This window comes from Cenococcum geophilum, assembly GCF_001692895.1.
Source record: "Cenococcum geophilum 1.58 unplaced genomic scaffold K441scaffold_2, whole genome shotgun sequence".
Taxonomy (NCBI): Eukaryota; Fungi; Ascomycota; class Dothideomycetes; order Gloniales; family Gloniaceae; genus Cenococcum; species Cenococcum geophilum.
In genome coordinates this window covers 2,785,474-2,812,865 of record NW_027137560.1, presented here as the reverse complement: position 1 = coordinate 2,812,865, position 27,392 = coordinate 2,785,474, and the positions used below count along the sequence as shown (strand labels likewise).

General features: G+C 49.4%; 10 protein-coding genes across 10 annotated transcripts; 3 read left to right on the top strand and 7 right to left on the bottom strand.

The window, feature by feature from the left end:
* The first annotated feature begins 1,583 nt into the window (after positions 1-1,583).
* Positions 1,584-4,585, top strand: K441DRAFT_651243 (natural resistance-associated macrophage protein). Its single transcript, XM_067647153.1, has 4 exons — positions 1,584-2,524; positions 2,846-3,075; positions 3,130-3,401; positions 3,463-4,585. Exons 1-4 carry the CDS (start codon positions 2,074-2,076, stop codon positions 4,322-4,324), a joined length of 1,815 nt encoding a protein of 604 aa, XP_067509846.1. The 5' UTR covers positions 1,584-2,073; the 3' UTR covers positions 4,325-4,585.
* Positions 4,586-7,215: 2,630 nt separating this feature from the next.
* Positions 7,216-11,168, bottom strand: K441DRAFT_99752 (uncharacterized protein). The gene is made up of 6 exons (XM_067654592.1): positions 10,851-11,168; positions 10,562-10,798; positions 9,925-10,511; positions 9,234-9,857; positions 7,283-9,165; positions 7,216-7,225 (listed from the first exon to the last, which is right to left on the bottom strand). Exons 1-5 carry the CDS (start codon positions 11,009-11,011, stop codon positions 7,457-7,459), a joined length of 3,318 nt encoding a protein of 1,105 aa, XP_067509845.1. The 5' UTR covers positions 11,012-11,168; the 3' UTR covers positions 7,216-7,225; positions 7,283-7,456.
* Positions 11,169-12,358: 1,190 nt separating this feature from the next.
* K441DRAFT_600841 (uncharacterized protein) lies at positions 12,359-14,455 on the bottom strand. Its single transcript, XM_067645211.1, has 3 exons — positions 13,845-14,455; positions 13,601-13,787; positions 12,359-13,546 (listed from the first exon to the last, which is right to left on the bottom strand). The coding sequence occupies exons 1-3, from the start codon at positions 14,050-14,052 to the stop codon at positions 12,745-12,747; spliced, it is 1,197 nt and encodes a 398-aa protein (XP_067509844.1). The 5' UTR covers positions 14,053-14,455; the 3' UTR covers positions 12,359-12,744.
* K441DRAFT_99691 (uncharacterized protein) lies at positions 14,141-14,835 on the bottom strand. The gene is made up of 2 exons (XM_067654591.1): positions 14,627-14,835; positions 14,141-14,532 (listed from the first exon to the last, which is right to left on the bottom strand). Exons 1-2 carry the CDS (start codon positions 14,695-14,697, stop codon positions 14,223-14,225), a joined length of 381 nt encoding a protein of 126 aa, XP_067509843.1. The 5' UTR covers positions 14,698-14,835; the 3' UTR covers positions 14,141-14,222.
* An 838-nt stretch (positions 14,836-15,673) lies between these two features.
* Positions 15,674-16,665, bottom strand: K441DRAFT_651241 (mitochondrial 37S ribosomal protein mS37). The gene is made up of 3 exons (XM_067647152.1): positions 16,394-16,665; positions 16,120-16,199; positions 15,674-15,977 (listed from the first exon to the last, which is right to left on the bottom strand). Exons 1-3 carry the CDS (start codon positions 16,530-16,532, stop codon positions 15,891-15,893), a joined length of 306 nt encoding a protein of 101 aa, XP_067509842.1. The 5' UTR covers positions 16,533-16,665; the 3' UTR covers positions 15,674-15,890.
* A 202-nt stretch (positions 16,666-16,867) lies between these two features.
* K441DRAFT_672908 (uncharacterized protein) lies at positions 16,868-19,890 on the top strand (the record flags this gene model as incomplete). The annotated part of the gene is made up of 2 exons (XM_067650600.1): positions 16,868-17,246; positions 17,303-19,890. The coding sequence occupies 2 exons, from the start codon at positions 16,868-16,870 to the stop codon at positions 19,888-19,890; spliced, it is 2,967 nt and encodes a 988-aa protein (XP_067509841.1).
* Positions 19,891-20,405: 515 nt separating this feature from the next.
* K441DRAFT_535419 (glycoside hydrolase family 5 protein) lies at positions 20,406-21,835 on the bottom strand (the record flags this gene model as incomplete). Its single annotated transcript, XM_067642368.1, has 4 exons — positions 20,406-20,701; positions 20,761-21,581; positions 21,631-21,717; positions 21,768-21,835. The coding sequence occupies 4 exons, from the start codon at positions 21,833-21,835 to the stop codon at positions 20,406-20,408; spliced, it is 1,272 nt and encodes a 423-aa protein (XP_067509840.1).
* A 1,780-nt stretch (positions 21,836-23,615) lies between these two features.
* On the bottom strand, positions 23,616-24,370 carry K441DRAFT_672906 (uncharacterized protein; the record flags this gene model as incomplete). Its single annotated transcript, XM_067650599.1, has 2 exons — positions 23,616-24,228; positions 24,258-24,370. 2 exons carry the CDS (start codon positions 24,368-24,370, stop codon positions 23,616-23,618), a joined length of 726 nt encoding a protein of 241 aa, XP_067509839.1.
* Positions 24,258-25,264, bottom strand: K441DRAFT_692205 (uncharacterized protein). The gene is made up of 3 exons (XM_067652547.1): positions 24,919-25,264; positions 24,711-24,849; positions 24,258-24,654 (listed from the first exon to the last, which is right to left on the bottom strand). Exons 1-3 carry the CDS (start codon positions 25,241-25,243, stop codon positions 24,516-24,518), a joined length of 603 nt encoding a protein of 200 aa, XP_067509838.1. The 5' UTR covers positions 25,244-25,264; the 3' UTR covers positions 24,258-24,515.
* A 149-nt stretch (positions 25,265-25,413) lies between these two features.
* Positions 25,414-26,605, top strand: K441DRAFT_625890 (mitochondrial 37S ribosomal protein mS35). Its single transcript, XM_067646116.1, has 2 exons — positions 25,414-25,845; positions 25,898-26,605. Exons 1-2 carry the CDS (start codon positions 25,578-25,580, stop codon positions 26,473-26,475), a joined length of 846 nt encoding a protein of 281 aa, XP_067509837.1. The 5' UTR covers positions 25,414-25,577; the 3' UTR covers positions 26,476-26,605.
* Positions 26,606-27,392: the final 787 nt, after the last annotated feature.

The window sequence follows — 27,392 nt, the reverse complement described above, 5'->3', positions numbered from 1 at the left end:
AATAGCTAAGCTAAACGTAGTAATATGCAAGGACGAAGAGCATACTTAAGCTATTATTAAAGACTATAAACCAGGGCAGGTTAACATATACGTTAATATATCAGTGCGTAATAGTAGGGTAGGAGTTGGCGTGTATGCTACGCCATCTAAAGTAACGCTTTCGAAAACGGTGGCGGGCTCTAAGTAGGCCGACGCCTACCTAACAGAGCTTCTAGCAATTAGCGAGGCAGCTAACTAGCCATGGGACCCCATGTATACGGCTGTTAACTAAGTAGGTTTTCCAATACCTGCTTCTAGTATAAGAATATTCTCCAACTCGCAATTAGCGTTACTGTTAGTATAGAGCTAGAGGGCTAGAGCCTACTAGGAAATAGTTATAGAGATCTTAAAGAAGCTCTAGCTAAATAATGTTACGCTATACTAGATTCCAGGCTATTTGGGATTTATAGAAAATAAGAAGGCTAATAAGCTTACTAAAGCAGTAACAAGACTAGAGAGTAAAGAGCTACTATAGAGAGACGGCCTCCTATAGTACCTTGTGACGTAAGCCTTAAAAAGAGCTAAGATAATAATAGGACCGCTTCTATTAAGAAGATCTAATATAGGTAAGTTTATAAGGAAGATTAACGCAGCACTCTACCTTAGAAAGGCTATAGGATTATACTAGTAGCTAATTAGCCTAGAAGCTACCATCCTTATACAGTTACGGACCGGTAAGTTATTTCTAAAGGAATATCTCCATAAAATTAATGCATTAGAGACGGCGTTATACGACTATAGGCTTATAGAATTAATATAGCACTTCCTCTTCTCTTATAGGAGGTAGGCGTAGTAGAGGATTAAACTAAGAGAGCAATATAGAGATCGATTTAGGGATCTATTATATGTATTAGGAGGCTACTTACGCAGACAAAAAGGAGGTAGGAGTATTAACGGCCCAATTAAGCGCTGGAAGCCAGACATTAGCGTAGTTAAAGCTATAATTAAATTTATAAAGGAGACCGGACGTCTATACCTAAGCGTATAAGATATAAAGAGTATAAAAGCTAACGTTAATAAGCAAAGACTCCTAAGAATTTCTTCTCTAATTATCTAACCGAATACACCGCGAGCCTCCTCTACACGTGCCTCTACTGGTGCGTCGCCGATTAAGAAGCGTATAACGCTGGAATAGCCCTACGGACACAAGGCGTTGAAAACTACTTACTTAAGCTCGCCTCTAAACTCCAACTTTCTTTAATAGTAACATATTACTTTCCTTTATTTTTTCCTTGGTTAAGTATAGTGTTAGGTAATAGATATATAGTTTTTATAGTTGGCTTCTGAACTAGAGCAAGCATGTTGATGGCAGGAAGTATTTAGTTAGCGCTCTGTAACGGCCCATACCCTAAATGGTGCATGGCTATAATAGAATATACATACATATATACGTATATATTTAGTTGAATCCAGTCGCGCACATAAGCGACCTTAGCAAAGGACCCTACGGTGTCAAGGGATAGGACCTCGGCAGTATTTGGTGCATTTGAAAAGTCTCCACGTGCGCACCCCATCAAAATACTTGCAACAAGGCTCAGAAAATTCGGAGTTACTCGGGCCTTCCTTTTCAAATGCACCAAATAGGCTTCCCATCCCTTGATCGTTTCTGTTCGCTTCGTTCACTATTCTCCCAAAGGGCCAAAGAAAGTGTCGTCATTCACACAACTGAATGTGGCGCTTAATCGCCATGGAGCATCACAGAATTAGTCAAAGACGGTCAAGACCTTGGCAGGTGCGAAAATCCCGGCCGACATCGCCATATCTTATGTGAGAGCAATGACTGGGCGGGCGGTTGAGGAGAGAACGCTAGGCACTTTTACGCAACTCCAGACCGTCTCGAAACCGTCCTTCGGGCAAAACCGTGACAAGCCTAGCAGCGGCAAACCATTCAGTCTTAAACATATAACCATTGTAGTCCCACTAGTCTACACTTCGATATCACTTACGTATCACCTGGGCCTGACTTGATCCTTCGTCGCTGCCGCTTAAACCCCAGGCAAACCGCTCTTGTCGCCGCATTGACGCCTCACCGCCATGAACTGTCCTTCGCGCGCCGATCACGTCGACACAGACGGCTGGAATCAGAACCCACCAGCCCTCAATGCAGACGCAACGACTCAAGCCGACCTAAACCATATGGCCAACGCAAGGTTGCAAAGAGATCATTGTATAGATCCCGTGGACCCTTCATGGGCAAACATCGATCCTGGCCAGGAACACACAGTGGAGGGGAAAGAGAATACGGCGCCATTGAACACAGGAAATGTTAAGAGCAGTGCTAAGGGCTCAGAGCACTTTGTTGCAGGCACAGCTACACTCTCTGCCTCTTCATCTCCTGGAAATGGAGGGAATAACGGCCGGAAAGTACTTAGGGATTGGGGAAATGGCCTCCGGGGGATGGCAAGGAGAACCGTTCAAGTGCTGATTAAATATGGGAAGTTTGTTGGACCTGGCTTCATGGTTGCTGTTGCGTATATAGATCCTGGTGAGTACCTTTTCTTCAACTTCATTTGTGATTCTAGTCATTTGTGCGAGCTCAAGGCTACGTCTTTATTCGTCATTTTCATATACATGTCGTTTATACACACACACAAGCACACTGGCATTTTTTGCAAGGACGGTGATGCATTTCCATCTACCATCAAATCCATATCCTCGCCCTCTCCTGAACACCCATCAGACGTATTGTGGCATTATCTTTATGCTTGGCCTTTCCCGGACGTTACTTGGCCTTTCTTGGACGTTACTTGGCCACTCTCAAAGAATTTGCGGTGTGAGAAATGAGCTAACCTTTTTGTCTTTGTAGGTAATTATGCAACGGATGTCGCTGCTGGAGCTTCCTATCGATTCAAATTACTGTTCATAATTCTCATGTCGAATTTCTTCGCCGTTTTTCTTCAGTCCCTATGCATCAAACTTGGTTCTGTCACGGGGATGAATCTTGCTGAGAACTGCAAGGCTAACCTACCACCATGGTTGAACTATTTGCTTTACTTCTTTGCAGAGTCTGCTATCATTGCCACTGATATAGCTGAGGTAATTCACTTCTATGTTTAGATTCTGTATGAGTAGCTGACAATAGAACGACAGGTCATTGGCACTGCAATCGCTCTCAATGTACTTTTACACATACCATTAGTCGCTGGATGCGCCATATCTATCCTGGATGTGCTCATTATTCTGCTCTTCTATAATCCTTCAGGTTCTATGCGTGCTCTACGCGCATTCGAATTTTTCGTCATGTCATTGGTCCTCGGAGTTGTAATCTGCTTTTGTTTTCAACTTAGTCTTATTAAAGACACTTCTATTGGCGAGGTTTTCCGCGGATATCTCCCGTCTTCGGCAATCATCCAATCTCAAGGGTACGTTCAACTCCAAGTTAATTTGTATCTGAAGTTAAACGTATCCTAACAACGCTTGCAGTCTCTTCCAATCATGCGGTATTCTTGGTGCAACCGTCATGCCACATAGCCTCTACCTCGGAAGTGGCATTGTGCAAGCTCGTCTCCGCGAATTCGACCAGAACTCCGGCAACGTCTCCACCCCCGACCACGTAGAGCCGCGCGCGTCCGAGTCTGAGGATGACAGCGACGCCTCACTCTCCAAATACCGACCCTCACTAGCCGCCATCCGCTCATGCATGTCGTACAGCATCGCCGAGCTAGCCATCTCCCTCGTCACCTTCGCGCTCTTCGTCAACAGCTCGATCCTCATCGTCGCTGGCTCCTCCCTGTCCTCCCTCCCCGGTGCTGACGACGCCGACCTCTTCACCATCCACGATCTGCTCTCCTCGACCCTCGCGCCTGTCGCCGGCACCATCTTCGCCCTCGCCCTGCTCCTCTCCGGCACCTCAGCCGGCATCGTCTGCACCATCGCCGGCCAGATGGTCTCCGAGGGCCAGCTCAACTGGACCATCAAGCCGTGGGTGCGCCGCCTCGTCACCCGCAGCATCAGCATCACGCCCAGCATCATCATCGCGGGCGCTGTCGGGCGCGAGGGCCTCAGCCGCGCGCTCGAGGGCAGCCAGGTCGCGCTTAGCGTCATCTTGCCCTTCACCAGCGCCCCGCTCATCTGGTTTACTTGCCGCAGCCAGTATATGAAGGTTGCGGTGGGCAGGTCTGAGGGAGAGGATGCGGAGGGGGATGCGGATGCGGAGAGCGATGTGCCCCGTACTGTGCAGATGCGGAATCATTGGATCACGACGGCGGCGGCGATTGTGATTTGGGGCATTATTGTCGTTATGAACGTCGCGTTGCTTGTGCTTGTGGGGCGGGGGACCGATTGATGAGATATGCATGCATTTTGGGGTGTTTTGGGAGTGGATCTGGGAAAAGCAGGGACTTTGGCGTTCTTGGGGGTGTTTATAGGCATTTGTATAGGCATTTACTTAAGGGCAAAATTAGGAAATTGTTCTTGGGGCTAGAGATAGATTACTATAGGTATATCTCGAAACCAGCATTATTCCTGCATCTATCAATATGTGGAGGGATTTAAGTGACACTAATGGGTTCCACGTCTGAGTCAATACAGAGAGGATAATAGGGAGCATATACTCATTCTTAAAGGCCGTGGACTTCCTACGAGAATGCCATGCTTTCTTGACTTGCTAAGTTGACTATGAATATAGCGTTGAGTCCAGGGCTCCCACTCACCAATGCTGATTCGCATTGCAGCCTCCTTCTCGATACGTTGCTCAGCCCTACCGACTCATCAAGACTCATCACTACTCCACGCTATCCATGCTACTGTGCCCCTCATACCAATGTGGGTCCATACTACTGTAGAATTCACGTAGCTGACCGCCGTACATATATATATATATATATATAAGCTCCTTTTTTCAACCCGTCGAGACGATTTTCCAGTTTGCAAGAATCTCACTTCTCCTCTACGTCATCCATTCTTCAAGTTCCCAGTGCATTTCTCCCGTCTCTCTTCTTCCTCTTCTTCTCGCCAAATCTTCCTAGGTGATATCTAACCATGTCCGAATCAAACCCGCCATCCACTCTTCAAGCCCGGCGGAGTCATCATCTCGCCCGTCACAGAGGCGGACCTAATTCCCCTGGTACGACTGCCCTTCTTCCCCCCACAGCTTCCTAAACCCGTAAACCCACAACCTCCACCCTCCCCCTCCACAAATCCACCCCTAACTCACCCCTCTCCCAAATCAAAGGCCACCACGCCGCCTTCTCCACCTCCAGGCCCGACAATGTAAGCTGCCCCCCCTTTTTTCCATCTCCCCTCCTCCAATTTCCCTCAAACTGACCCTCCCCCCAAGACCGAACCCCCCCACCTCCGCCTCCCCGCCCCCCTCCGCACCCACAACTCCGCCGCCCGCACGCCCCCCTGGCTCCGCTCCCCGCACACCAAACGGACAAAAGCAACACCGCCCACCGACCCCACGCGCCCCATCGGCTACGCGGGCTGGCTGGCGCCCGAGCGCACCGAGACGCGGGTCCTGAGCTTCTGGCGCCGCTGCGACGTGGGGGATGTGGAGGGGTGGCGCGGGGCGATGGGTGGAGTGCGGAGGGGCGGTTGGGGCGGGGATGGATGGCGCGGTGTGGCGGGAGAGTTTCGAGAAGTGGGATCAGTTCTGGGGAGAGGGGGTGGCGGGAGGGGCATTGATGAGTGGGAGTTTTTTTTTGAGTTTTTGGGCTGTGGGATGAGGTCTAGGGGAGGTGGCGAGGAAAGGGGGGGGGGTGGCGGGGGGGAAGAAGGGGGTGGATGGCGAGGAGGGAGAAGGGGATGAGAGAGAGAGGAGTGGAAGATGGGAGAGGAGAGTGCTTTACTTTTTGGCTAACTCGGCTTGGTGTTTTGGCAGGTTGCTAGTGCCGCTATAGATCGTGCCGGAGTATCAGGGCTGCTGCTGAGAGGTTATTGAGCTCGTGGACAGGCATGGCCCGCCGCAGCCCATGTATCTTGAGGCTATGTGCGGCGAGACCGATTTATGAGCATTTTGGGTGGAGGGGGTAGAGGGGGAAGGGAGCGGGTTTGTTATGATTCGGAGGGGTCCGGGGGAGAGTGTGGAGGAGAAGTAGGAGAAGATAGGAAAGGAGGAGGGAGCGTGATTGGATGGCTTCTAGTATTCAGATGGGGATGGAAGGATGGTAAGAGGCGTGAAGTGGTAGTATTATTTGCACACTACCTAGAACTAAATTGCCCAGCTGTTGCTGGGATATTTATACGCTTGATAAACTCACAAGGCCACAACAACCTTAGCAGCGGAGACTCCCGACGACACACATCCAAAGCCTCCTGGCACTTCTCCAATCCGCCCTGGATAACAACAGGATCCGGCTTCGCCGTAAACTGCCATCCCGCAACCAGCCCCCATAACCTCCCCCCACACTTTGGGTGTGCTGGCGTGCTAGGGGGAGGGGAGGGACAGCCGCGGAATATGCACAGTTAGAGGCAGCGCCGTGGTTTTTGAGAAGGTGGGGTGGGTGCTCAGTGCGGAGGAGTTGGGGGTGCAGAGTCGGTGGTGGAGGGGGTTGAGGGAGCTAGGGAGGCTGGGAGGTGGTTATGGGGTAGTGGTTGGGATGGGTTTGGGGTCTTGGGACTGGTAGTGTTGAGGTAGTGTTACCGGCGCCGGCGGTCCTGTGTTGTGGGAAGCTGTTGAGTATGACTCCTGGCTGCGCTTCTTCGCTCGACTCCTAAGTACGGGTTGCGCACTGCTCAGAACTAGATAAATATCGACTTATGCGAACGTATAAGAAAGAAATCTTAGATACACGGAATTACTACCAGAGAAACCACCTTAATGCCTGGGTCTCATTTGCACATGGTACAGCCCTAGCAGCTGTTATATTACTACAGGAATTGTTAGATAGCCACGCGGTCGACAGAAAAGGTAGTACTACAAAAGGGTTGTCTTGTTAACAGCTTAACTGCATAACAACGTTAAATGTATGTAATAATATACTTTTACCAGTATAAAATTAGACCACTTAAAGTTTTAAGTGAGTTAGAACTTCTAAAAGGAGCACTGCTATAGTCTAGTATAGCCTTAGAACTGGGCGACTTCTAATAATATCTCTTAGCTAACCCTACTCTAACTCGTCAGTAGATTACTAGAGAACCTTATATATAAACCTACATAGTATAGATTTTAACTTCTTTATACCTTTTATACCTATAATCTTAGATACCTCCGCTTTTACTAGTAGCTTTACGCTGTTATTTATACCTTTATAAATCTATTAGCTACTAAATAAGTAAATTTAATAATTTCTAATACCCTTACCTTAAGAAGAGCTAAGGGCGTCTATTTTAGCTCTAATATTAATATCTATCGCTAAAGGGTCTAAGAATAGTCTAAAAGCCAAGAAAAGCTCTTATAAATATCTCCTAAGTCTTAATAAGCTCTCCCTACTTCTAGCAGAGATCGCCTATATTCTCTATTGTATTAAGCGCTGGCCTATATTTTTCTACGTTTTCGAGGCCAAGTGCCTCCTTTATCCTCCGTAGTGCCCGCTCGTAGATCTTCGCCTTGTCGAGCTTGCCTTGGTTCGCGTAGAGAAGACCTAGGTTGTTTAACCGTGGCGAGTGTCAACGTGTGTTTGGGACCGAGTGCCTCTCTCCCTCGCGACGCCCGCTTATACATCTTCTCTGCATCGTCCAGTTTGCTTTGCCTCCTGTAGAGAATGCCCAGGTTGTTGACCGTGGCGAGTGTCAACGTGTGCTTGGGACCAAGTGCCTCCTCTCTCCCTTGCAGCGCCCGCTCGTATAACTTCTCCGCCTCGTCCAGCTTGCCTTGGTCCGCGTAGAGAAGGCCTAGGTTATTAACCGTGGTAAGTGTCGATATATGCTTGGGGCCGAGTACCTCCTCGTAGCCTCGTAGCGCCCGCTCGTACATCTTCTCCGCATCGTCCAGCTTGCCTTGCCCCCTGTAGAGAAGGCCCAGGTTGTTAACCGTGCCGAGCGTCGACGTGTGCTTAGGATCGAGTGCCTCCTCATAGCCTCGCAGCGCCCGCTCGTACATCTTCTCCGCATTATCTAGCTTGCCTTGTCTCCAATAGAGAACACCCAGGTTGTTGACCGTCTCGAGTGTCGACGTGTGCTTGGGACCGAATGCCTCCTCACACCCCCGCAGCGCCCGCTCGTACATCTTCTCTGCCTCACTGAGCTTGCCTTTGTCCGCGTAGAGAAGGCCCAGGCTGTTGATCGTGTCGAGTGTTGACGTGTGCTTGAGATCGAGTGCCTCTCTCCCTCGCAGCGCCCGCTCATACATCTTCTCCGCATCGTCCAGCTTGCCTTGTCTCCAATAGAGAATACCCAGGTTGTTAACCGTCCCAAGCGTCGACGTGTGCTTGGCACCGAGTGCCTCCTCATAGCCTCGCAGCGCCCGCTCGAACATCTTCTCCGCCTCGTCCAGCTTGCCTTGGCCCGCGTAGAGGTTGCCAAGCCGGAGGATAGCATCTAGCATTACTTTCTCCTCAGCCTTATTAAAACCCACGTCGCATCCGCTGTGACTTCTAGAACTTCGCCCCATCTTCCCTACTAACACCCATCGAGAGCACGCCTGGGCATGAGGGAGAAGTCGACGTTGTATAGTCGAGTAGTCCCGGGCTGAACGGTTTGGTACAGCCCATCCAACTGTAACCACCGCCAGTTGACCTAGCGCCGACTCAAAATATTTGCCCTGGTAATGGTACGCCCATTGGTGGACAACTGGGTGAGTAGAATAACTCGTTAGCTCTTTAATATCTTCAATTAATGAGTAGTTACGTAGAAGCTGCATCGCCCTGCTAAACTCAAGCTCATTACTTGCGATATCTCCAATCCATTCCGACAAGCTTCTTGGAGAAGCCCGGAATGCTACTGTGAATAGACCATGCCACAGATCCCTGTTGTCGAGGAATGACCATAAAAGGAGCAGGTTGGCCGTAGCTTCGTGCCTGTCACGAATAGCTTTATAAGAGATAACCCATGTCGTCCACACACTGCGACGCGGGTAATCTTGAAGTGGCGCGTCCCAGTTTCGTGATTCCATGAGCTCACTCCACTGCTGCTCATAGAACGTAAGGTAGGTCCCAAGTCCAACTCTACTCTCCTGAAGATACGCACCTGCCTGTGCAATTGCCAGCGGCAAGCCATCTAGCAGCTTGAGCAAGCGCTCACTCTCCGCTATATCTGTAATCGCATTGTCATCTTTAACTGCTCATATCGGCCTACGTATTATGTTGGGGCCTTACCGTACTTCCTTTTATACCAATTCTTGAAGATAGCCTCGGCTTGACGTCTGTCAACCTTGCCTAGCTGCTGCGAGTCACCCAACTGCTCTAGCCTGGCTAGCCGAGTCGTGATTAGAACAGACCCATGGTCAGCGCCTGAAAGGTAGCGCTTTACATCGTATGCATCGGGTTCCGCACCGTACGGATCGTATTCCCGGTCGACGTTGTCGAAGATAAGCAGCCAGGCGGTGTTGTCTGACTGTGCAAGCCAATCCATCACATCCTTTACAACTGCATTAACATCGATGCTACCGTCCGCAGAGTATGCCCTACTCGTCTCTGGGATCTGAATTTGAGGAATCTTGCTTGCGCAACTCGCAATGCTTCGTTTGAGGCTGTCCTCGCTTCTCCCATCCAGCCAAAACACGGAGCTGAACCTGCGGTGGTGTCGCCGCGCGAACTCGACTGCCAGCTGCGTCTTGCCTATTCCGCCAAGGCCGTGGAGTATAGATATCCTCTGTCGGCAGCTCTGTTGTTTTGGCAGGAGGACTCGTTCGAGCTCTGCCATCTCGGCTGGTCGGTCCACAAACTTGCTCACTCTCGGAACACCTTCGAGGCTAAAGACCGTTCGATATTCTCCAAAATCTGCATAGGTAATTTAGCTACACGAACGATACGCGACACGAATAATAAACAATGCGCCAAGACTAACATTCTCTTCCCGCTACGTTGTCTGCACACGCCTGCATCTGCTTGAACACCTCCTGAGACCCGATATATCGTCGTGTAGCGGCAGCAATCTCCTTACTCTTCTTTGACTCTTCAAGCCCGATGTCTTCTAGCCCGCGAGCCACGTTAAATCGGTAGTACCGACTAGTGTTGTCAAGAAGCGACTTGTCTTGCCGAAATCTCTCTGCCGTCTGCTCTGTCTCGGTTGCGATTGCAACGAGCGTCTTGCCGATATAGAGGACGTTATCCTGAAAGGGCTTGAGCGAAGGGACACCGGTTCCAATTGAGACTAAGCATTTAACCCTGCTCTCGAGTGGCCCCGATCCCCATATTAGCTGGGCCTGATTCCACACCTCCCACACCGGGTTATTGGCTCCCGTGGCCCCATCCACAAACTCCTCTTCATACCGCCCGATAGAAATAGGGTCGAAGAAGGAAGACGCCGCCGAAGTGGCACGGCAGGCTTCCCATATCTTCACGCTGTTCAAGAGGTCGCTGTTACCGCGTGGCGACTTGTAGCTCGTGAGGCAAACAGTCTCGCTGGTCTGCTTGCTCGTCGCGCACACGAATCTGTGGCGGTCATCAGCTTACACTCCGGGAAAGCTATGAGGCCAACCTACACTTTGCAGGCTGCTTCCGGGGCGTCTTTTAGAAGCGTATCCTCCTGCAGTCCCTGCTGTTTGATGACCTCCTTCACAGCTTGCGCCAGCTCCTCCGCGTCGAATCTTCCCTGGATATTGCCCTTGACCGTCACCCGATGTCTCTTCTTCTGGAATATCCGGTCCGAAAGCGATAGGTAGGCGTCGATGCTATCGTCGATGCTCATCCTCAGCCGGCCGAGCATAATCGCGATAAGCCTGATCAGTCAGCATACGTCTCCAGAGTCTGGGTATACAGCGACAAACCCACCCGCCAGTGCTCGTCCCGCCGATCATGTCAAAGTAGTCGCAAGGCTTCGGCGGCGAGTCTGGGTTGACAGCCTCCATGAGCTGGCTCAGGATCATCAGCGCGGACAAGCCGCGGACCCCGCCGCCATCGAGCGCGAGCAGGCGGAGCTCGTTGTCGGGCATGGCAAGAGGGCGGCGGCTGCTGTAGGTGAAGTGGACTTTCTCGTGCTGGAGTGCTGGGCCGGCGAGAAGATGAGGTGTTTGGTTCGAGTTTAGGCCGTCGCACGCCTCGACTCAGCTGAACGGCTGGGGCTGCGGATGAGCTGGCGAATAGAGCCAGCCATGAGCTGTGGCCAATCCGTTTGGATGACGTACTCACCTGGGTGAGGTTTGTGAGTTTGGTCTCGCTACACCCATTAGATCTGAATTGCCATCCACAATAAAGACTTTTTTTATTGTTATCTATATTATAGAGTGCTAAAGTGAGGTTTCTACTGTTATACCCACGACTTTTTCTTAATTAATTTTGGTTGTGTTTTAATGGTACAGGCCTGATTCGTAATTTCTGCCTTGATGCCGTAACCGAACTCACAAACCTCACCCGGGTGTACTGTCAATTTAGATGAATAAACAATTTAGAGGGCTTCTGCTACCTTGAGGGCGCAGGGATATCCTGCTTAAAGTCAAAACTAATAAGGTAAAGGCTATGCTAAGCACTGCAGGGGGGGGGTGTGCGGAATAAAAGTTTCGCAGCGTGCGAAAACCGTAGTCAAAATTAGCCCACTGCGCTCCAAAGCCAAGATTAGTTTCGCTGAATTCAAGAATCGCGTTAACGAGAATACGCTTGGCTACAGCGCTGCAACGAGCAGATGCACGATGCCCAAGGATTTTACCGGTTGTGGGGGGGACTCTTACAATCATTTTTTGAATCTACAGCATCTCTTCAATTCTGGTGATTAGCGCAGCCACTCCCGCACGGCCTTTTTGTAGGGGAAATTTTGGTATTTTTGCTGTTTAGGGGAAGGTTGACAAAGCACGCTAACCACGGGATGCGCCAGAATGCTGTATATACGAGTCAAGGCCCACTTGGCAATTTGGCGGGAACGAGCAATCGACTGAACGTTACACAACATCTGCACGCCCGGACTAAGAACCGCCCGCAGATGACACCCGCCCCCTGATCATCAATTGCGCCTGTCCTCGCTTCGAGCCGAGCGTTTGGCAAGGCCTGCTGCGCAATTGGAGGGCTGGACTGAGACCTTGCCTGGTTGCTTTTTCTGAGGTCGGATGATGCTGCGATACGATGTGATGAGATGTGATGGATGCGATAGGCGTGATGGATGGAGGGCGAGTGTTCGTGTTGCTAGGTGCGCCGAGAAATTATTGCCGGGTTTGTTTTTGGACCTCGGAGTTTTCCCTAGTCTTCTCGAGCCCCTGCGTTAGGTGCCCGTTGGAGGTTGTGTTACTCGCAACGCGCTGCGAGAAAACACAAGCATGCAGCAGCTTATATATTTAGTTACAAATTGACGGGCTAAAGCATGAACTTGTCAATGCAGCGGATTTGATGCTGGGATTATACAGGATTAAATTTCCATTATCAAATATCTACAAGACGTTCGGAAACATCCACAGAGCCTTCCCTTCATCCTCTCAATAAATCCTCTCATGGATATCACTCCGAAAAATAGTGCCCGGATACCAAATGCGTGCATGGCAGTATCCAATCAACGCCCGAGCATCCCAACTAGGAGCTCCTGAAATCTCCTGTAGGGATAGCGCAATCTGAAATGCGGTATGAAGCGAGCGGCCACGTACAAACGCAAACACATTATTCACATCGAAACCGATTCGAACCCCGCCTTTTTTTATATATAAAAAATAAAGTTATAGATATGCGAGAATATGTAGTCGCCAGTTTACGGCGCCTCGTAAACGCTTTGCTGAGGGTGAGGATGCTGCTGCTGCTGCTGCACCGGTGGTGGGCTTTGGATGGGAGTGCCACCGGCCTCTGCAACACCGGCGGGCGGTCCTTGATGCATCGGCGCGCTGTACTGCGGTGCGGGGCTCATCGGTGGACTATAAGGTTGCGCCATTCCGCCAATTTCTTGGTTAGGCTTGTATTGCATGCCATAACCGGGCTTGACGTCCTGGCTTTGCTGGGGTTGATAGAAGCCAGCGGCAGCTTGCGGTTGCTGGCCATATGGCTGTTGAGGGGGGAATTGTTGTGGTGGCTGCGGCTTGTACTCTTGGACACCGGGAGCTGGGCCCATGGGCGGTGGTTGGGCTGCACCAGTATTGACCTGGTTGGCTTTATTCTTGCGGTTGCGGAGGATCATGAAAATGGCGCCGAAGATGATGGCACCGATGACAACTAGACCACCGACGACACCGCCAACAATTGCGCCTAGGTTCGTCTTGGATTTGCTAACAGTCGTAGCTGTTGGGCTTGAGGTTACGCTCTGAGACTGGCTAGCGGCAGAGCCACCGCTGCTGCTGGAATCACGGCTTGATGTAGCCGTGGTAGAAGGAGTGCGAGTTACGTAGGTGGTGGAGATTGGAATTACGACTTGAGAACTTGTGGCGGCAGCACTGTTTTCGCCGTCGAATGTACGCTGAACAGAGATAGTAAAGGCAGAGGCAGCACAACCGAATTCGGTCATGACAGTGTCCGAGTAGACATAGCGCCATTGGTAGCAATATGGTGCTGTAAGATAGGTACTAATGGACAGTTAGGCCTCTATGGTCCATTTAGGCTCTCAATTGTATTCTTACCATTTCGCGATATAGTCGTTGGTTGAGCAAGAGTTGCCTGTGCAGCTGGCAGCCATCAAGCTGCTTGGGATACACGTTGTGGGAATGCTACACGCGGCCAAACTGTTGGGATCGCAGCAGCCGTGTACGCCATAGTAGGTGTTGGTTGCGCAGACGTATGCGTCGTCATTGCAGGTTAATGAAGAAGCTATTCAACGAATGGTGTTAGTAAATCCTCGGTAGATGGTCATTAAGGGATTCTTACTGGAAATGCCGCTGATATAACCACAAGTGTTATCGCCAGCAGCACGCTTGAACATCTCCATAAGGTTGACCTCAGGAGCTTCCGTAGGAGCTGGACTCCAGTTATCCGCAGTAGGCATCACCAGAGTTGGCTCTGGACCAGCCCAAGGGAAGGCCATGGCCGACACAACGGCTGGTGCCAGGAAGGCACAGAGAGAAGAACGAAACATTATTAAGTATGAAGTCAATGAATGAAAGACTAGGTGAAAGTAAGAAAGTCGCAAAAGGATAGAACAGGTACGGATCGACTCCAATACAGGTTGTGAAGTAAAAGTAAAAGGAGAGCTGCGGGCCCGGGAGAAGAAGTATTTGGGAGCACTACCTCGGGAAGGAGGGAAATTTAAAGCCGAGCATTGGGGCAGCTCTCATAAATGAATTGAGGACCTGGACTAACGTGAAGGGCGAGGGCTGAGTCTCTGCAGTCCATCCAGGTCGCAGGCCAGACGATCTCCTCGCTGCTCGTGTTCAGTCGTGCCAATGTTCGTGAAGCCTGGCAGACCAACTGTTTGGGGCTAGACAGATGTATTGGGGCGCCGCCACGGCATAGGAACGGCCAATGGAGAGAGTTGTTTCTCAGCCTTGCAGCAACTAGAGGCGAAAGCGTGGGTGAGGTAAATTGAAGGCTTGAGGGGCCAAGGTGCGGCTGAGCACTGTGGTTTGCCGATTCCGGGTGAGAAAATAAGCAAAACTGGGGGTCACAAGCGACATGCCAGGGGGCGGCGGACAAAAATAGCTAGGACGCACCTCGCAACGCCAACGGGCTCGAAAGGGAAGAGGAAAGCGCGGACGACGATCAACTCATTCTCTCGAGTCATTCTCGTAAGTCTCCGCCCGTCATGATAACGGGCGGGTGGGTCCCGATCCTTCGCGCCATCAGTGGAACAACGTCTTTAGAGTGCTGACACCGTCGACCATGGTGATGTCTACAAGATGTTAAATACTTTCAGGACTGCCACAGAAATGAAAGACGGTCACCGAACACGATTTTTGGAGAAAGTATCCCCCTAACACGTGGGGTCGAATGTCATAGCGTCTGGGCAGTGCTGTCCATCTGGAAATTCCTTCGGATTGTACAAAGATATCCTTCGGCCACTTGTGTTGACGAGGGATTAGAGTCCAGACCATTTGACTGGTCCCAACGAGCACTCGGTTCTACCGTTGCCATACCGAACCGCCGCGATCCCAGGTGCAGCAACAGACGCGGTGGACGAATGATAGCGAGCCCATCCCAGACATCTTCTTTGCCAACATTGACCAGCCCAAGCGAATGCGTGCGCCATTCGATGCGGAGCAGGATAAGTATTGGCGGCGCCCTCAATGCAGAGCCTCAATAAACAAGGGTGCATGCTGTGACTTATCGTTCCTTTGCTCTTAACCCGACATCGGTGTCCAGGCCCAGCTCTTCTATTTATTCATGTCCCTATGGACAAGGAAATATCTTGCCGAATACCTGAACTTGAGATATCGCAGGTTAATTTGCGGGAAATACAGGTGATGTTAGTGCGCATTGGAGTCCGAATTTGGAATCGTAGCGTCTAGACCTTGATCTTTTCCCCCTTGCTATTACCACAATTAAGGACATTGGTGGGGTTACAAGGACGGGTATACGCTACTGGACGAGCCTCGAATTTGAAAGGTCAGGCGGCCAGACCATTTTCTTTCGCTTTAGAAGATCCCCATCCGCTGATTAGAACTCTTAGACCGCGGAAAGACTACAGAAATATGTAATACTTTGACGGCAGCTTACGATAATATATATACCAGTTAATCAGCCACTTGTTCAACATCTTAGGAGCGACAAGTAAATTTAAAAGCTCTCCTAGGAGGGCATATATATAATAATATATTAATCAACCTAACGCCTTCTGCTGCCTGTCGGCAACATCTTTAAACTCCTGCAATGCCATTGCTTTCACGCCTCATCAATCAATTCGCTTTAGTCCCATAATACAGGTTTACAGATATACTACAAGCCTCCCATCCAAATATCTTTTCCCGAGGCGAGTTTTTAATCCCGCTTGTGCGGTCCAATGATCTTCGGGTACATGCGTGATAGATGGTAGTTGATCGTGTTCTTCTTCTGGGTTGTAGGTCGCTGTTGAAAGTATCCGTTAGTAAAATGGGTATGAACATTTTTCCAACCATATACTGTCCGTTGTGTCCACAACAAGACGGATGAAACTAAGCATGCACCATGGCAATACCTTAGGCGCTCTGAAAATGGAGAGAATACTTACCGGTGCATCCATACACGCCCTTAGCTTCTGCTCAAGCTGTGCACAACCTTGAACGCTGTATCCGGATGAAGCCCAGCAACCTGCAAATTGGACATATTAGCATATGGCCATAAAATTCAATTTACATATACGGCAATCTCTTCTCAGTAACCGAACAGCTTCCAGCGTATCCTTTCCATCCGTAATCATAAAGTGCAACCAGACCTAAACCTCCGAAAAACTGTGTTCATCCTTTACAGCATCAGGGACCAAGAGAATATTGCTTCTCACGTACCCAAAACTGAAGTCATTATACCAAGACATGGATTTGTCTCTGGCTTGTTCGGTCTCCGGACTCGCAATTTTGGAAGGGGGGGTAAAGGGCGAGAGGCGGCGGATTTGACGGTCGAGGAGGTGCTGGGTTTAGGTACCATTGTGGCGAATTAAATGGCGATGGAGTAGTTAGGCCGAGGAGAAGCTGTCCACAGCAAGCGCGCTCAATTGCAATGTTTTGCTAGAAGAATGGCTAAGGTTCTGATGGAGGTATCTCTGCTCGATATTTCTGCGAAATGTCGGGCGGCAGGTTCCGTCCCGCGGTGCTTGGCGTGGCGGTGGTGTTGTTGTTTTGCTCGTCACCGGGCAAAAACACCATCACCTAGTAAACTACGACGACTATTATTCCACCCTGGTGATCCACACCTATAACTGGGGCTTTGGGATCCCTGGCATCATTACTTCCCCGGCGAAACATCTCGAAAACTCCAACGCAATGACACCCTCACCCCGAAAAGTTGCGCCGGCTTTCGACTCAACATGGCACGAGACCGATGTCATTTTCCTCAACCCAACGTCCCTACCCCTTCCTAAGATACCCCGCGCTTGGGAAAGAATGCCTAAACTACCGTTTGCACGCGACGGCAAATACAAGAAAGTTTGGCGCAGATACGAGCTCAGGTCACAGCCAATGGGTCAGCAATCTAAGCCAAGTTCGAGTGAAGAGGAACAGGAAGGGTCAAAATCGCCTGTGAGGGCTGTGAAGAAGTTGCGCCTGAAGCGAGGAGAGTCGGGAGAGAGCACTCCTATTTGGGAGGCCAAGAAGCCCGCGTTTACTGCGACGCGCTGGGAGTGGAGGAAAAGCGTTCTACCAAGTATGCAACAAGATATCAGGCGCAGATTGTATAGGTGCTAATCATAGGCCTTACAGGGAAAAAGCCATCCCACACAAATGACGACCATGAGGACGTGGAACCAGCCACAGAACGTGACCACCAATATGAAACCGGCGGCGCGGAGGACCCCTTGGCGTTAATGTCCGAGCTTATATCAGATGCTGGCGATAGTGATGCTTCTCACGAGTTTCCCACGGAGGCTATCGAGGCTCAAATGCCGACTATCGCCGACTTGCACAAAGATGGTGTTGAATCTTGCTCAAGCAATCAAGATTTTTACGAGCATTCGGAAAGCCCCCAAGAGGAAGCACATTTCTCTGGTTCGATAATTACCAGCGGCTTAGACTCTTTGTCAGCTGAGTCTACATCTCATATCCTTGAAGATCCCCCCATGGAAGATGAACCTAAATCCGAAGATACGTCTGGGTCTTCCGCAGGTCAAGATGGGAAAGTAACAGAACAAGAGACTAATGCCAAATTTCAATGTCCACCAATTCAACTATCTTGTATGGAAAGTGCCGGTTTTCTTATGGCGCATGACACAACAGAGACGGGTTCCATCTCGAAAGAGTATACTCTTAACCAATCAGAGACGAAGACCGAACAATCTGTGTCAAATATTCCAATGGACGGTGGCAAAGAACTTGAAAAGGCAGTAAGGGAACCCTCAGAAGAATTCACCTATAATATCGAGGAGGAAAACGTGGAAACGCTCGATTCATCAAGTCTTAACTTCGGATTAGAATCTAAGATAGATGATAATATTGACACAGATGTGTTAGAGGTGAAGGAATTGGCCCAAGACATTGGTCTTCTCCGGAGCGCTAAGACATCTCAAACAACGTTTGCGCGGAAATCCGATTCTTCAACTGAAGGAAATGATGTTGATGAATTGATGTATGCGCCGGACGCGGGCGAGGATGTTGATATGACAGCTTCATCCGAGCAGCTAGCAGCCCCTGTTGACAATATGGAGGAGATTGAGGACCAGGGAACTGAAAACGAGGAACAGTCGGAACAGATCTTCCGGGGATCAGAAACGCCCACTACAAAAGAATCACTTGCCAAGGCTGAGATGAACGAGTCAGCTATTGAACAGGCGTCTGAACGGGAGCTTGAACCTTCTGCTATGCCTCTCAGCCCCAGGCTAGGAAGCGAGAAGCTTCCGAATAACCCTCAAGACGATACATTACCCGAAAGCATAGCGGATGGTCTAACACTCGGGTGTTCAACACAGGTAGAAGTAGCCTCCATCTCCAGCATAGAAAACACCACTCGTAAGCTGCGCTCTCCCCCACCACCACCACTTGAGGCCGCTCAGGAAGACATCACAACTCATCTCGATGATGACACGGCCGTTCTCAAAGATTTCCTCACCCGCGCCGCAGCAAGCAAAGCTAGTAAAGCCAATAAAGTCACAACAATTGCTCGTCGGACTTCACTGTCACACCGCCGTGACTCCGACGCAGTCCGCCACGCCCTAGCATCTCCTCGCAAAATCCTCGAAAATAAAGATCCGAATTCTCTATCGCCCCATATGTCCTATGACATAACTGCCACTCTCGATCTCTCTGAATCCCTTACACTTCATCAATCTACTAACACGACCTCGGATGATCATGAGCCTACAGACGCCGAAGTGGCGAAAGCTCCTGCAACGTCGTCAAGACGCTCGACACGCTCTCGTAGCTCGCGTACCCCGCACCCTCCTGCTTCTCATAATCCCCAGCCACAAACTCCCAACCGCATTCCCGTCCGTCGTGCCGATGGCGGTGAGCCAGTAGTCTTACGACGGACGGAGGCGCAGGAACTGGGCATTCTTACACGCGCCAATACGCGCAAGAACAAAAGCGGTGCTGTTGCTGCTAGCGTCAGGCTGTTGAAGCTAGCAGCTGAACAAGCCGTTGTACCAGGCTCAATAGTCGATAAGGTAGTTGAGGCAGCGAGAGATGGCGCCGCGGCCGGCGAACGAAAGGCTGTCAGGTGGGGCGAGATGCTGGTCTACTTCCAACATAGAACCGATAGTGCAAGTTTGAGCGTGGAGGCACTGACAGAGTTAACCGAAGCAATGGCGCAAGGCGAGGCGGATGTAGAGACGCTGGATCCAAGTCCTGATGAACCATCGAGCTTGGATGCCGGCAACGCTAGTCCGAAATCGAAGTCGAAGTCGAAGGATAAGGCTGCTTCTACGCCCCGCATCCGGCGCCTACGTGGACTTGGTGCCGCAAATGGCACGCCTGGGAAGGGACTTCTGGCGCCTGCGTCTTTGCTCCCTGCAGAAGTTCTAGAGGAAAAGGAGAAGGCGGTCACGGAAGTGTCGCGGCTCGCAAAACCTAGACGAGCAAGGAAGTTGCCGGTCGCGAGCGAGGCGGCCAACTTACTCGAAACTCAGCCGTTGAAGCAGGAGCAGGAGGTTCCCGTGCAGGTGGGGAAGGAGGTTAAGGAGAGGAAGAGTAGGTTAGCAACAGCACGGAAGGTCAAGATCCCAGTGAGCACTACTCCAGCAGTACCAGTAGATGGCAAGGAAAACAGGTTGGTAACGGGGACACCCAAAAAAGGTGTGAGTGTTGCAGTCGGGGTGGAAACAGGGTTGCCAAGACGGAGAGGTTCTAAGAGACTTTGAAGTGGTGGTATTAGGACTGAATTGGCTTTGGAGGTGCAGTGAGTCAATGAGCCGTCTAAGGTGCAATGTGCCGTAGGCTTGGTGATACCCGGACCTTAGACTTTGCGTCCATTAAAGGCGTTATATTAGTTGGAGCCCTTGAGGCGCTTTTGGAGGGTTTGCATTTTTGTTAAAATTCGACGACGAAACTGGATACGACACTTTATTACCCAAATACACGACCCTTTTATACTATTGTTCATAAAACCTGATCTTTCTTCCCAGACTGATAGCAAATAATCTTCGTTTATATCAAGCATGACATGGAACAACTACGTTTTGTTCAAATACGGCCAAAAGGGGTTTTCTTTCCTCACTCACGTACTCATCAGCATTCCCATTAGAGACCCTGCCCTGCAAAGCAGCACCCAACGAGCTAGAAAACGTCCGCTTGTAGCCTTGGAGTACTCCGTACTAGAACCCTGCTTCATCGGCTTGTTATACTGAATTATCCGCTTACTTGTTCCAAAGTCTACCTAGAAATTCGTGCAAAATTTCCCGAACTTTCGGCTCGTAATAGGTTGCGGGAAGACGCCATCATCAAGCAGTTGGAATAAATCCCACTCGCCCGCTCCTCCCTCTGTCTTGAAATTCCAGAACATCCAGCCTTGAGTCTTTGTCTCAAAAGCGTCCAGCTGCGTCTCGATGTACTTGCGTGTATCGTCTTTCATGGTTTGCGACCAAGCGGAGACGCGGCCGGTCTTGCCAGAGCAAGAGCCTACACGCGAGCTGCCGGGAAAGCTTCCCTCATAGCGATTGCCAGCTTTGTATCCTGCCAGAAAATGTTATCAGAAGGAAGTTCGAGGATGTCATCGACACGAGATATCTTACCGTTGAGGTTTGGAGCGCAATCAGTCATAGCTCCTGACCACTCACCCACAAATGTCCATTTGTCTGAAGTCGAGTACGAGCTTACGGCACTGCAAACTTGCTGGCGGTGCTGGGCAGACGACATGGCAACCAAGCTATTATCAAAGATTTGGTACTCATGATGATCGATGATAACATTCTGAGCATTGTTATCCGAAGGCGTCAAGAAACCGTTCCAGTAGGACGGAGCCCAGAAACCGTCGTGCAGGATGACCGGGGTATCACTGATCTTGCGCAGATTATTGTAACCATCGCGGTAGAAAGTATGCACCATGTTGGGGTCAAGTTTTGATAGGAACGGCTCGTTAAGAAGCTCAATACCAATCACAACGTCCTGGTATGCGGCTTTGGCATACTTGTTCTCGATTGTTGCAAGAACTTGATGAGTCTGGGGAACACTGCTGTAGGTACCCCAACCCGGGTTATCCAATCGATGACCGGAATGATCGAAGCCGTTCTGAGAGCGTGGCGCGCCGTGCAAGTCGATAATTACTTTCAATCCAGTGGTTCTTGCCCATCCGATAGCGTTATCCAGATACGGTGCCTGGCCTGATGTGTACGGTCCTCCAAAGTCGGCATAGGCCCAGTATCCAATCGGTATTCTAACTACATTGAACCCCGCATTTTTTATTTTCTGGAAATCTGCGAGCTTAACCCAGCTGTCCCAATGTGGTTTGAGGACATTATAGCAGCCTTGCTTTCCGAGCTTGGCGCAAAGTGTCCATTCGTCGTGGACTTCATCAGTAACGGAGTGAGCGTTATAGATGGATGGAGTAATGAATCTGGAAAACTTTAATACCGTGTTCTTACAACGTTGGTTGTGGACTTTACGGTTCGGTTACAAGCCATCCTCCAATATTAACGCCTCTGAGCTTTGTGGACCCCCAGCTGAAAGCAACTTTTCTCGGTTCGAGATTTCTGCGATATAATGTTACTAGAGGTGCAAAATCAGAGCCGGAAGGGCTTACGTGGGCACAGCGGATGCCAGCGCAGCCGTTGCCGTAAGCACGACTGATAGGGAAAGTTTTGACAACATTTGAGATGATCCAAACGAATGTGTGGGCACTTGATAAAATATGGGCCCGGTTTAAGAATGTTGCTCAGATGAACATCCAGGAGAAAGAATGAATCGAACAATAAATCAGTAAAATTATATTAAAGAATGACCGGAAAGACACCGAGGTAAAGAAAAAGCGTGATGCGGAGCTTTGCCCAGGGTTAGACTTAGAGAATGATTATTGAGCGAGTGACGAGAGATCCGGACAGGGTTGGCAGGTCAGAACGTATCCAGATTCCTGAAGAGATCTTGGGGGGGAATCGCCTGTATTTCTGCATTTGATCAAAAGGAGTCTGGAAGCTGGTGGGCTGATGACTGAGAAAGCCCTAGTACATCATTGCTTGTGGCGTACTGTCAAATATTCAGGCACATGACGCTTTGGGAATTTAGAAGATTGGAGGCGTCAAACTAATATTTCTACTGGTCGCGTAGGGGAGCTTGGCATACTTTCTCAGTTGACGTTGGAAACATCAAACGAGACGCCAGGGAAAAACATCTGGACCAGCACACGGACTATCGCTGGTATCTATTGAACCGCTGTCCTCTATCTGGATGTTGATAAACCCACTAATTCAGACTAATGCGCTAAGCTGTGAAAAAGAGGTACATTTGCAAAGGGCATTGGTGCGTGTAGTTATGTCTGAGCAACTACACCGTCTCGGCGCATCCGGTTGAAAGCGCGTGTTGATCACGCTAACCAAAATGCGTACATTTGTACCCAAAAGTAGGTGAAAATACGTTAAAATGGCCGTGCTTATTGCTTCAAAAGGTATAAATTCTGCCGATTGATCACCAAGATTGACACGCGCTTTCAATCGGAGTTGACAAGGTGGTGTAGTAAGAATAGCTGAAGTGATGGCTAGTGCCAAGGATGCTAAGAAAAGGGGCCTGGATCACGTGGCATAGCCAGAAGTCGGAGTCGGCGAGCAAGCGACCTTAGCAACTAAACACTGAAACGCCATACCGTCCATGGCGTAGCCGAATGAAGTCGATTCTATTAGTCGTCGCGCCGCCAAATGCGTGTTGGATGAGTGCTTAAAGAAGTTGGAACGGGACTGGATATCAAGGAACCCGAAAAATCTAAAGTGAAGAAAGGCGTCCTCAGGACACCGTAGTAAATTTCTTTAGGTTGTACAAAACCACCTGAAGCTGTCACGGAGGTCATATTCAAGGTGCGGGTTAACGAAGAGTAGAGAAGTATAGAATATTATTGAATTGTGTAGAGAAAACTCTACAAGAATTTCCATGCTGGCTTTTGAAACCCAGCTCGCAAAAATTTGTGATTGCAATGGACAAGACAAAGGAAGTTTATGTAGTCCTCCTCGGCCAGTCTAAAGGCTTTCTCAAAGAGGCTCGCTTGAGAAATCGGTCTGCGCGAGGTTCTTATCTCTAGGCATAATGATCTGCTTACACCACCTCTTTACATCTCGTTGTAAGTGCCTATTGATCTTGGCGACTAAACTATCTATTTTAGGCATAATTCTATACGGAAAGGGTATAAATCCGCGCTGTTTGATCGGCACGATCGGCACGCACTTACAACGAGATGCGCCGAGGTGGTGTAGTCTTAAGTAGTTTGCTGACAAAGGCATCGTCTACATTCAGATGATCCTTAACAATCTGGGGTACCGTGAGTCCCAGCCATTCTCCGACACTGATATCGCTGGATGTTGGCGCTTGAAGCACTTCCAGGAACACAAGAGGTACGTTGTCAGTATTTTCAAGGTAATGCGCGTTAGGCATGGGCACGTATCCGACGTCACCGGCGGCAAAGTAGAAGGTACGACTGGAAGCAGGAGCTTGATATACCGTCAAGCGCCCGGACCCGTCCAAGGAAATAAGTCCATTCGTCGGAGGTGGTGTACCAGTGTATTTCTCGCGTACCACCTGGTTGGACGGTGACAAGCGCGGCAGAGAAGGTCGAAGTGATTGGGAGGGTGGCGGGGTCGGTGACTTTGATGCTACCTCCTAGTACTTCGTAGGGCTCTTGCTGAGAGAGGTGGTAGCCGTAAGAGTCATTTACAGAAGAAGCCAGAGGGGCTGGTGGCGTTTTGCCCTGAATGTCTTTAGGTGCAGGCGTGCCTGGGAAAATCCAGAGTTGGCCAATGGGGAGATCCTTAAATGCCGATACGGAAGCACGAAAATTCTTGGCGATTACGCTTTCAGGATTTCGTTCAAAGAGCTCCGACACAACGGAACAGCCCTTGTTAATATAACGATCCTCTATTGGGCATCGCCATTGCGAGGTTGGTAGAAGCTCCCAAGGGCCTTCCATAAGTTTTGAGGTCGAACGCCGAGTTGTATATAGCCGGTTGGTGTTTTCTCGGATGTTGTTCGAGTAAATGTAACTACTTACTATGGCCAAATTATTCCTGCATACGGTTCCCCACAGTATGCATACCAGTCTTTTTCTGTGCCGTCCCCTCCAAGGCGTATGATAGCACACCCCAGTTTGCTAACGTCAATGCCCTTCAGCGTGTGCATCAAGCTGACCAAGCAGCATCTGAACCACATAGAGAAGCTGCGAAATAATCCTTGGCTCACTGGTATGTCACTGAACAATTGGTCTAAGGGTTACAACCAGAAATCAGTTTAGTGAAGCATAGTAATACTCCGGTCTGCGAATGCCGCAGCTCACCAAACCCTAATTTGCTGCTGTTCAATCCAAAAACCCCATCTCTTCATCCATGACACCAGCGAGACCATTTGTGCGTCTATGCCGTCCACTATTAACGGGCGGCCAACTTTGGCTGCGTTTTCGTAGCTCTTCGGACTCCGCGATGGCTGCATGGAGATTACTGAAAGATTAACGGTTAGATGGAACCGCTTACAATATGAACGAGTTGGGCCCTACTCTAATCTTCCATGAACAACGTATCCCTGCGATTCCAGCGCTTCGGCTAGCTCGGCCTGGTGATTGTCCAAAAGCTCTGGATTTGGTACTACAATGATGGGTACACCTATCCGAAGCGCATCCAGGATAGTACCTGAGCCTAGATTTGAAATAAATGTGACATATCAGCGTCCCAGACATCTTGCATTCCGTAAAGGAAACTAAGTACCTGCATGGCTAATAACTACGCCTTGCGAGTCATTAGGGCCCCCCTTTGCAGCTCTCATTTCTTGGCCTAGACCTAAGCGATTGAAGTTGAAGCCATTAATTATCAATTCCGTCTGTTTGCTCGTTCCAATTCCTGATGTGACCCTGTTGAAGATGGCTTCCCCCTCCTTACCGTATTGAATGAGCAAATTAGTATATCCTGCCCTGGAGAGGGCTTCAAGAAATCGCGATTCCAAGCAGGCCGAGATCAAAGAATTGAATGAAGCTGTAGCTCCAATGGTGACAAAACACAGCCTCCTCGGTTGTTTCTTTTCATCGACGGACATCGTTCAGCAAGTTATTTTGTTGGATAAAAGCGGTCGCGAGCTGATGACTCTGGGTACGGACTGTCGGGGTGAATTTTTCCGAACGCCAAGCACTTTGGGTGTGCGATTCCAGGAAAATGTCCGCCATCTCATACACATTCTCAGGTTCTCAATGGCAACAGTAGTCAAGAGGCTGGTATTGTCTTCCCGCAGGTGCCCTCGACACATATCACCACGATACACACCCACATCTGCAATACCGTGGCAGCGGCCATTTTCCTCTACCATATCACAGTTTGAAGAGCGATCGCATGCACGAGCAGAATGGGATGAATTACTTCGTGACCTACGGAGCATGGACTCCAAGTCGCTTCAAAAGGCATTAAATTCTTCAGGAGAAGACCTTAGCATTGGCATGGATTTGGAGGATGAGGACGCACTGGACATTGAACAAGAGGAGCGAGGGAAGATAGGGTTCTTCGGGGAGGGAGAGGAGGAACTCGGCCCAGATGATGATTATTACGGAGATGATATCACGGCACTAGGGCACGGAGAGCTGGAGCAGCATAGAGAGCTGAGAGAGTACGCAAGGCTTGCTGCGTGGGAATTGCCTCTGCTAAGTAGTACGTATTGCTGAGTATGGTCTTGAATTTCGTTGCTGATGGACTGCTATAGAGCTTGCAAAACCATTTGAGCCTCCGGACAAAAGTGCTCCTCTACGCTTTCGCTACACTACCTATATGGGTGAAGAGCACCCCGCCGCAAATAAAGTCGTCGTCGAGTTTTGCGCTTCTGATATGCCCGACCTAACTCCACAGCAAAAAGACAAGCTCATTAAACTAGCGGGCCCGCGCTACAATCCTTCGACAGATATCATAAAGATGGGCTGTGAGATGTTCGAAACGCAGGCACAAAACAAGCGGTTCCTTGGTGATACTATCCACAAGCTCTTGAAAGAGGCTCGAGATGGAAAAGACACATTCGCAGACGTTCCTTTCGACTTCCGACACCACAAGGCCAAGACAAGGCATGAGTTTCCGAAAGAGTGGTTGCTGACGCCGGAGAGGAAAGAGTACCTCGAGGCGCGGCGGAAACAGCAGCTCCAGCTCGAGGCTGAACGAAAGGAGAGTGGCACGTTACTAGATGGTGCACAACTTGTAGAGAAGATGCTTGCATCCCAGCCTGTAATGGCAGTACCGGAATTGGTTGGAGCTACTCCTGTTGGTAGCCGCGGTAAACAGCGACTGCGGTAGAGACTGTATTATAATTATCTTGAGAAGAAAACTCTTGTACAGGATACTTAGGATATCAGCATATCACCCGAGTTATGAATCTGTATAAATCTTATATCTTTGGTCTAATAAAAGCTCGCTTCGTTAATGCAATAGAAGTCCAAGAGCTGATGCTGAGACCTTCCGGCTGTCGATTGGTTCGCTTTTGCTATATTAGGAGAAACCCAGTCTTCGTTCTTAGGCACAGGCTGACTTGCTCCATTTTCCCGTTCCGCTTCTCCATATCAAGTATCACAATATGTCAACATCGGGATCCCACCCTTCATCCCTCACAATCTCTGAACTCCATTCGGCTCTGCAGAGCTAATCCCTTACACAGTCTGAAAAGCTCGACCTCAAGAGCTGGCTACAAGAGCGTAACACTGAGGCATGGTGTCCTAAACTCTTAGGCAAGAAACTTGCATCTCTTTCTTCTAGTACGGTAAGTCAGGGCCTCAGCTAATGGAATCGTATACTTATAACATCACTTAATGAATTGCATTTGACAGGCATTCACTTTGGAAGAACTCCTAGAACCCCGCAGAGTGTTTGGGAGTGGTTCGCCTGGTTACGTTATACTAGAATTGACGCAGCCACCTCGCTACGCGAGGTGGTAACTCTTGCTGTTGCAACGTTAGGCTGCCTTATTGATTTTTACTACTTTATATACTGTCCTACTTTTTATATACTATTTCTTCTACCTTAATAGTTATCAATATAATTTTTTTTATATAAATTAAGTATAATAATATAATAATTAATATTACTAAAGGTATTAAAGGTATATACGTTATATTTAGGGGGTATATAATTAGCAGTACCCTATATTAAAGCGTTATATAACTTATTATTATATTAAGGTAGTTAATAAGCTAATTTACATAATTATTATTAATAAA

Coding starts and splice junctions, on each gene's coding strand:
- K441DRAFT_651243 (XM_067647153.1), top strand. CDS start 2,074: ATGAACTGTCCTTCGCGCGCCGATCACGTCGACACAGACGGCTGGAAT. Junction 3,076..3,129: donor TTGCCACTGATATAGCTGAG/GTAATTCACTTC, acceptor ATAGAACGACAG/GTCATTGGCACTGCAATCGC. Junction 3,402..3,462: donor GCAATCATCCAATCTCAAGG/GTACGTTCAACT, acceptor CAACGCTTGCAG/TCTCTTCCAATCATGCGGTA.
- K441DRAFT_99752 (XM_067654592.1), bottom strand. CDS start 11,011: ATGCCCGACAACGAGCTCCGCCTGCTCGCGCTCGATGGCGGCGGGGTC. Junction 10,799..10,850: donor GGCGGGACGAGCACTGGCGG/GTGGGTTTGTCG, acceptor CTGACTGATCAG/GCTTATCGCGATTATGCTCG. Junction 9,166..9,233: donor TTGGTATAAAAGGAAGTACG/GTAAGGCCCCAA, acceptor TTACAGATATAG/CGGAGAGTGAGCGCTTGCTC.
- K441DRAFT_600841 (XM_067645211.1), bottom strand. CDS start 14,052: ATGTTTCGTTCTTCTCTCTGTGCCTTCCTGGCACCAGCCGTTGTGTCG. Junction 13,788..13,844: donor TTATATCAGCGGCATTTCCA/GTAAGAATCCCT, acceptor TTCGTTGAATAG/CTTCTTCATTAACCTGCAAT. Junction 13,547..13,600: donor AACGACTATATCGCGAAATG/GTAAGAATACAA, acceptor ACTGTCCATTAG/TACCTATCTTACAGCACCAT.
- K441DRAFT_99691 (XM_067654591.1), bottom strand. CDS start 14,697: ATGACTCGAGAGAATGAGTTGATCGTCGTCCGCGCTTTCCTCTTCCCT. Junction 14,533..14,626: donor GAGCCCGTTGGCGTTGCGAG/GTGCGTCCTAGC, acceptor GGCAAACCACAG/TGCTCAGCCGCACCTTGGCC.
- K441DRAFT_651241 (XM_067647152.1), bottom strand. CDS start 16,532: ATGGTACCTAAACCCAGCACCTCCTCGACCGTCAAATCCGCCGCCTCT. Junction 16,200..16,393: donor TATAATGACTTCAGTTTTGG/GTACGTGAGAAG, acceptor TCCAATTTGCAG/GTTGCTGGGCTTCATCCGGA. Junction 15,978..16,119: donor GGGCGTGTATGGATGCACCG/GTAAGTATTCTC, acceptor TACTTTCAACAG/CGACCTACAACCCAGAAGAA.
- K441DRAFT_692205 (XM_067652547.1), bottom strand. CDS start 25,243: ATGTCCGTCGATGAAAAGAAACAACCGAGGAGGCTGTGTTTTGTCACC. Junction 24,850..24,918: donor CGTAGTTATTAGCCATGCAG/GTACTTAGTTTC, acceptor TTTCAAATCTAG/GCTCAGGTACTATCCTGGAT. Junction 24,655..24,710: donor GTTGTTCATGGAAGATTAGA/GTAGGGCCCAAC, acceptor TTAATCTTTCAG/TAATCTCCATGCAGCCATCG.
- K441DRAFT_625890 (XM_067646116.1), top strand. CDS start 25,578: ATGGACTCCAAGTCGCTTCAAAAGGCATTAAATTCTTCAGGAGAAGAC. Junction 25,846..25,897: donor GGAATTGCCTCTGCTAAGTA/GTACGTATTGCT, acceptor GGACTGCTATAG/AGCTTGCAAAACCATTTGAG.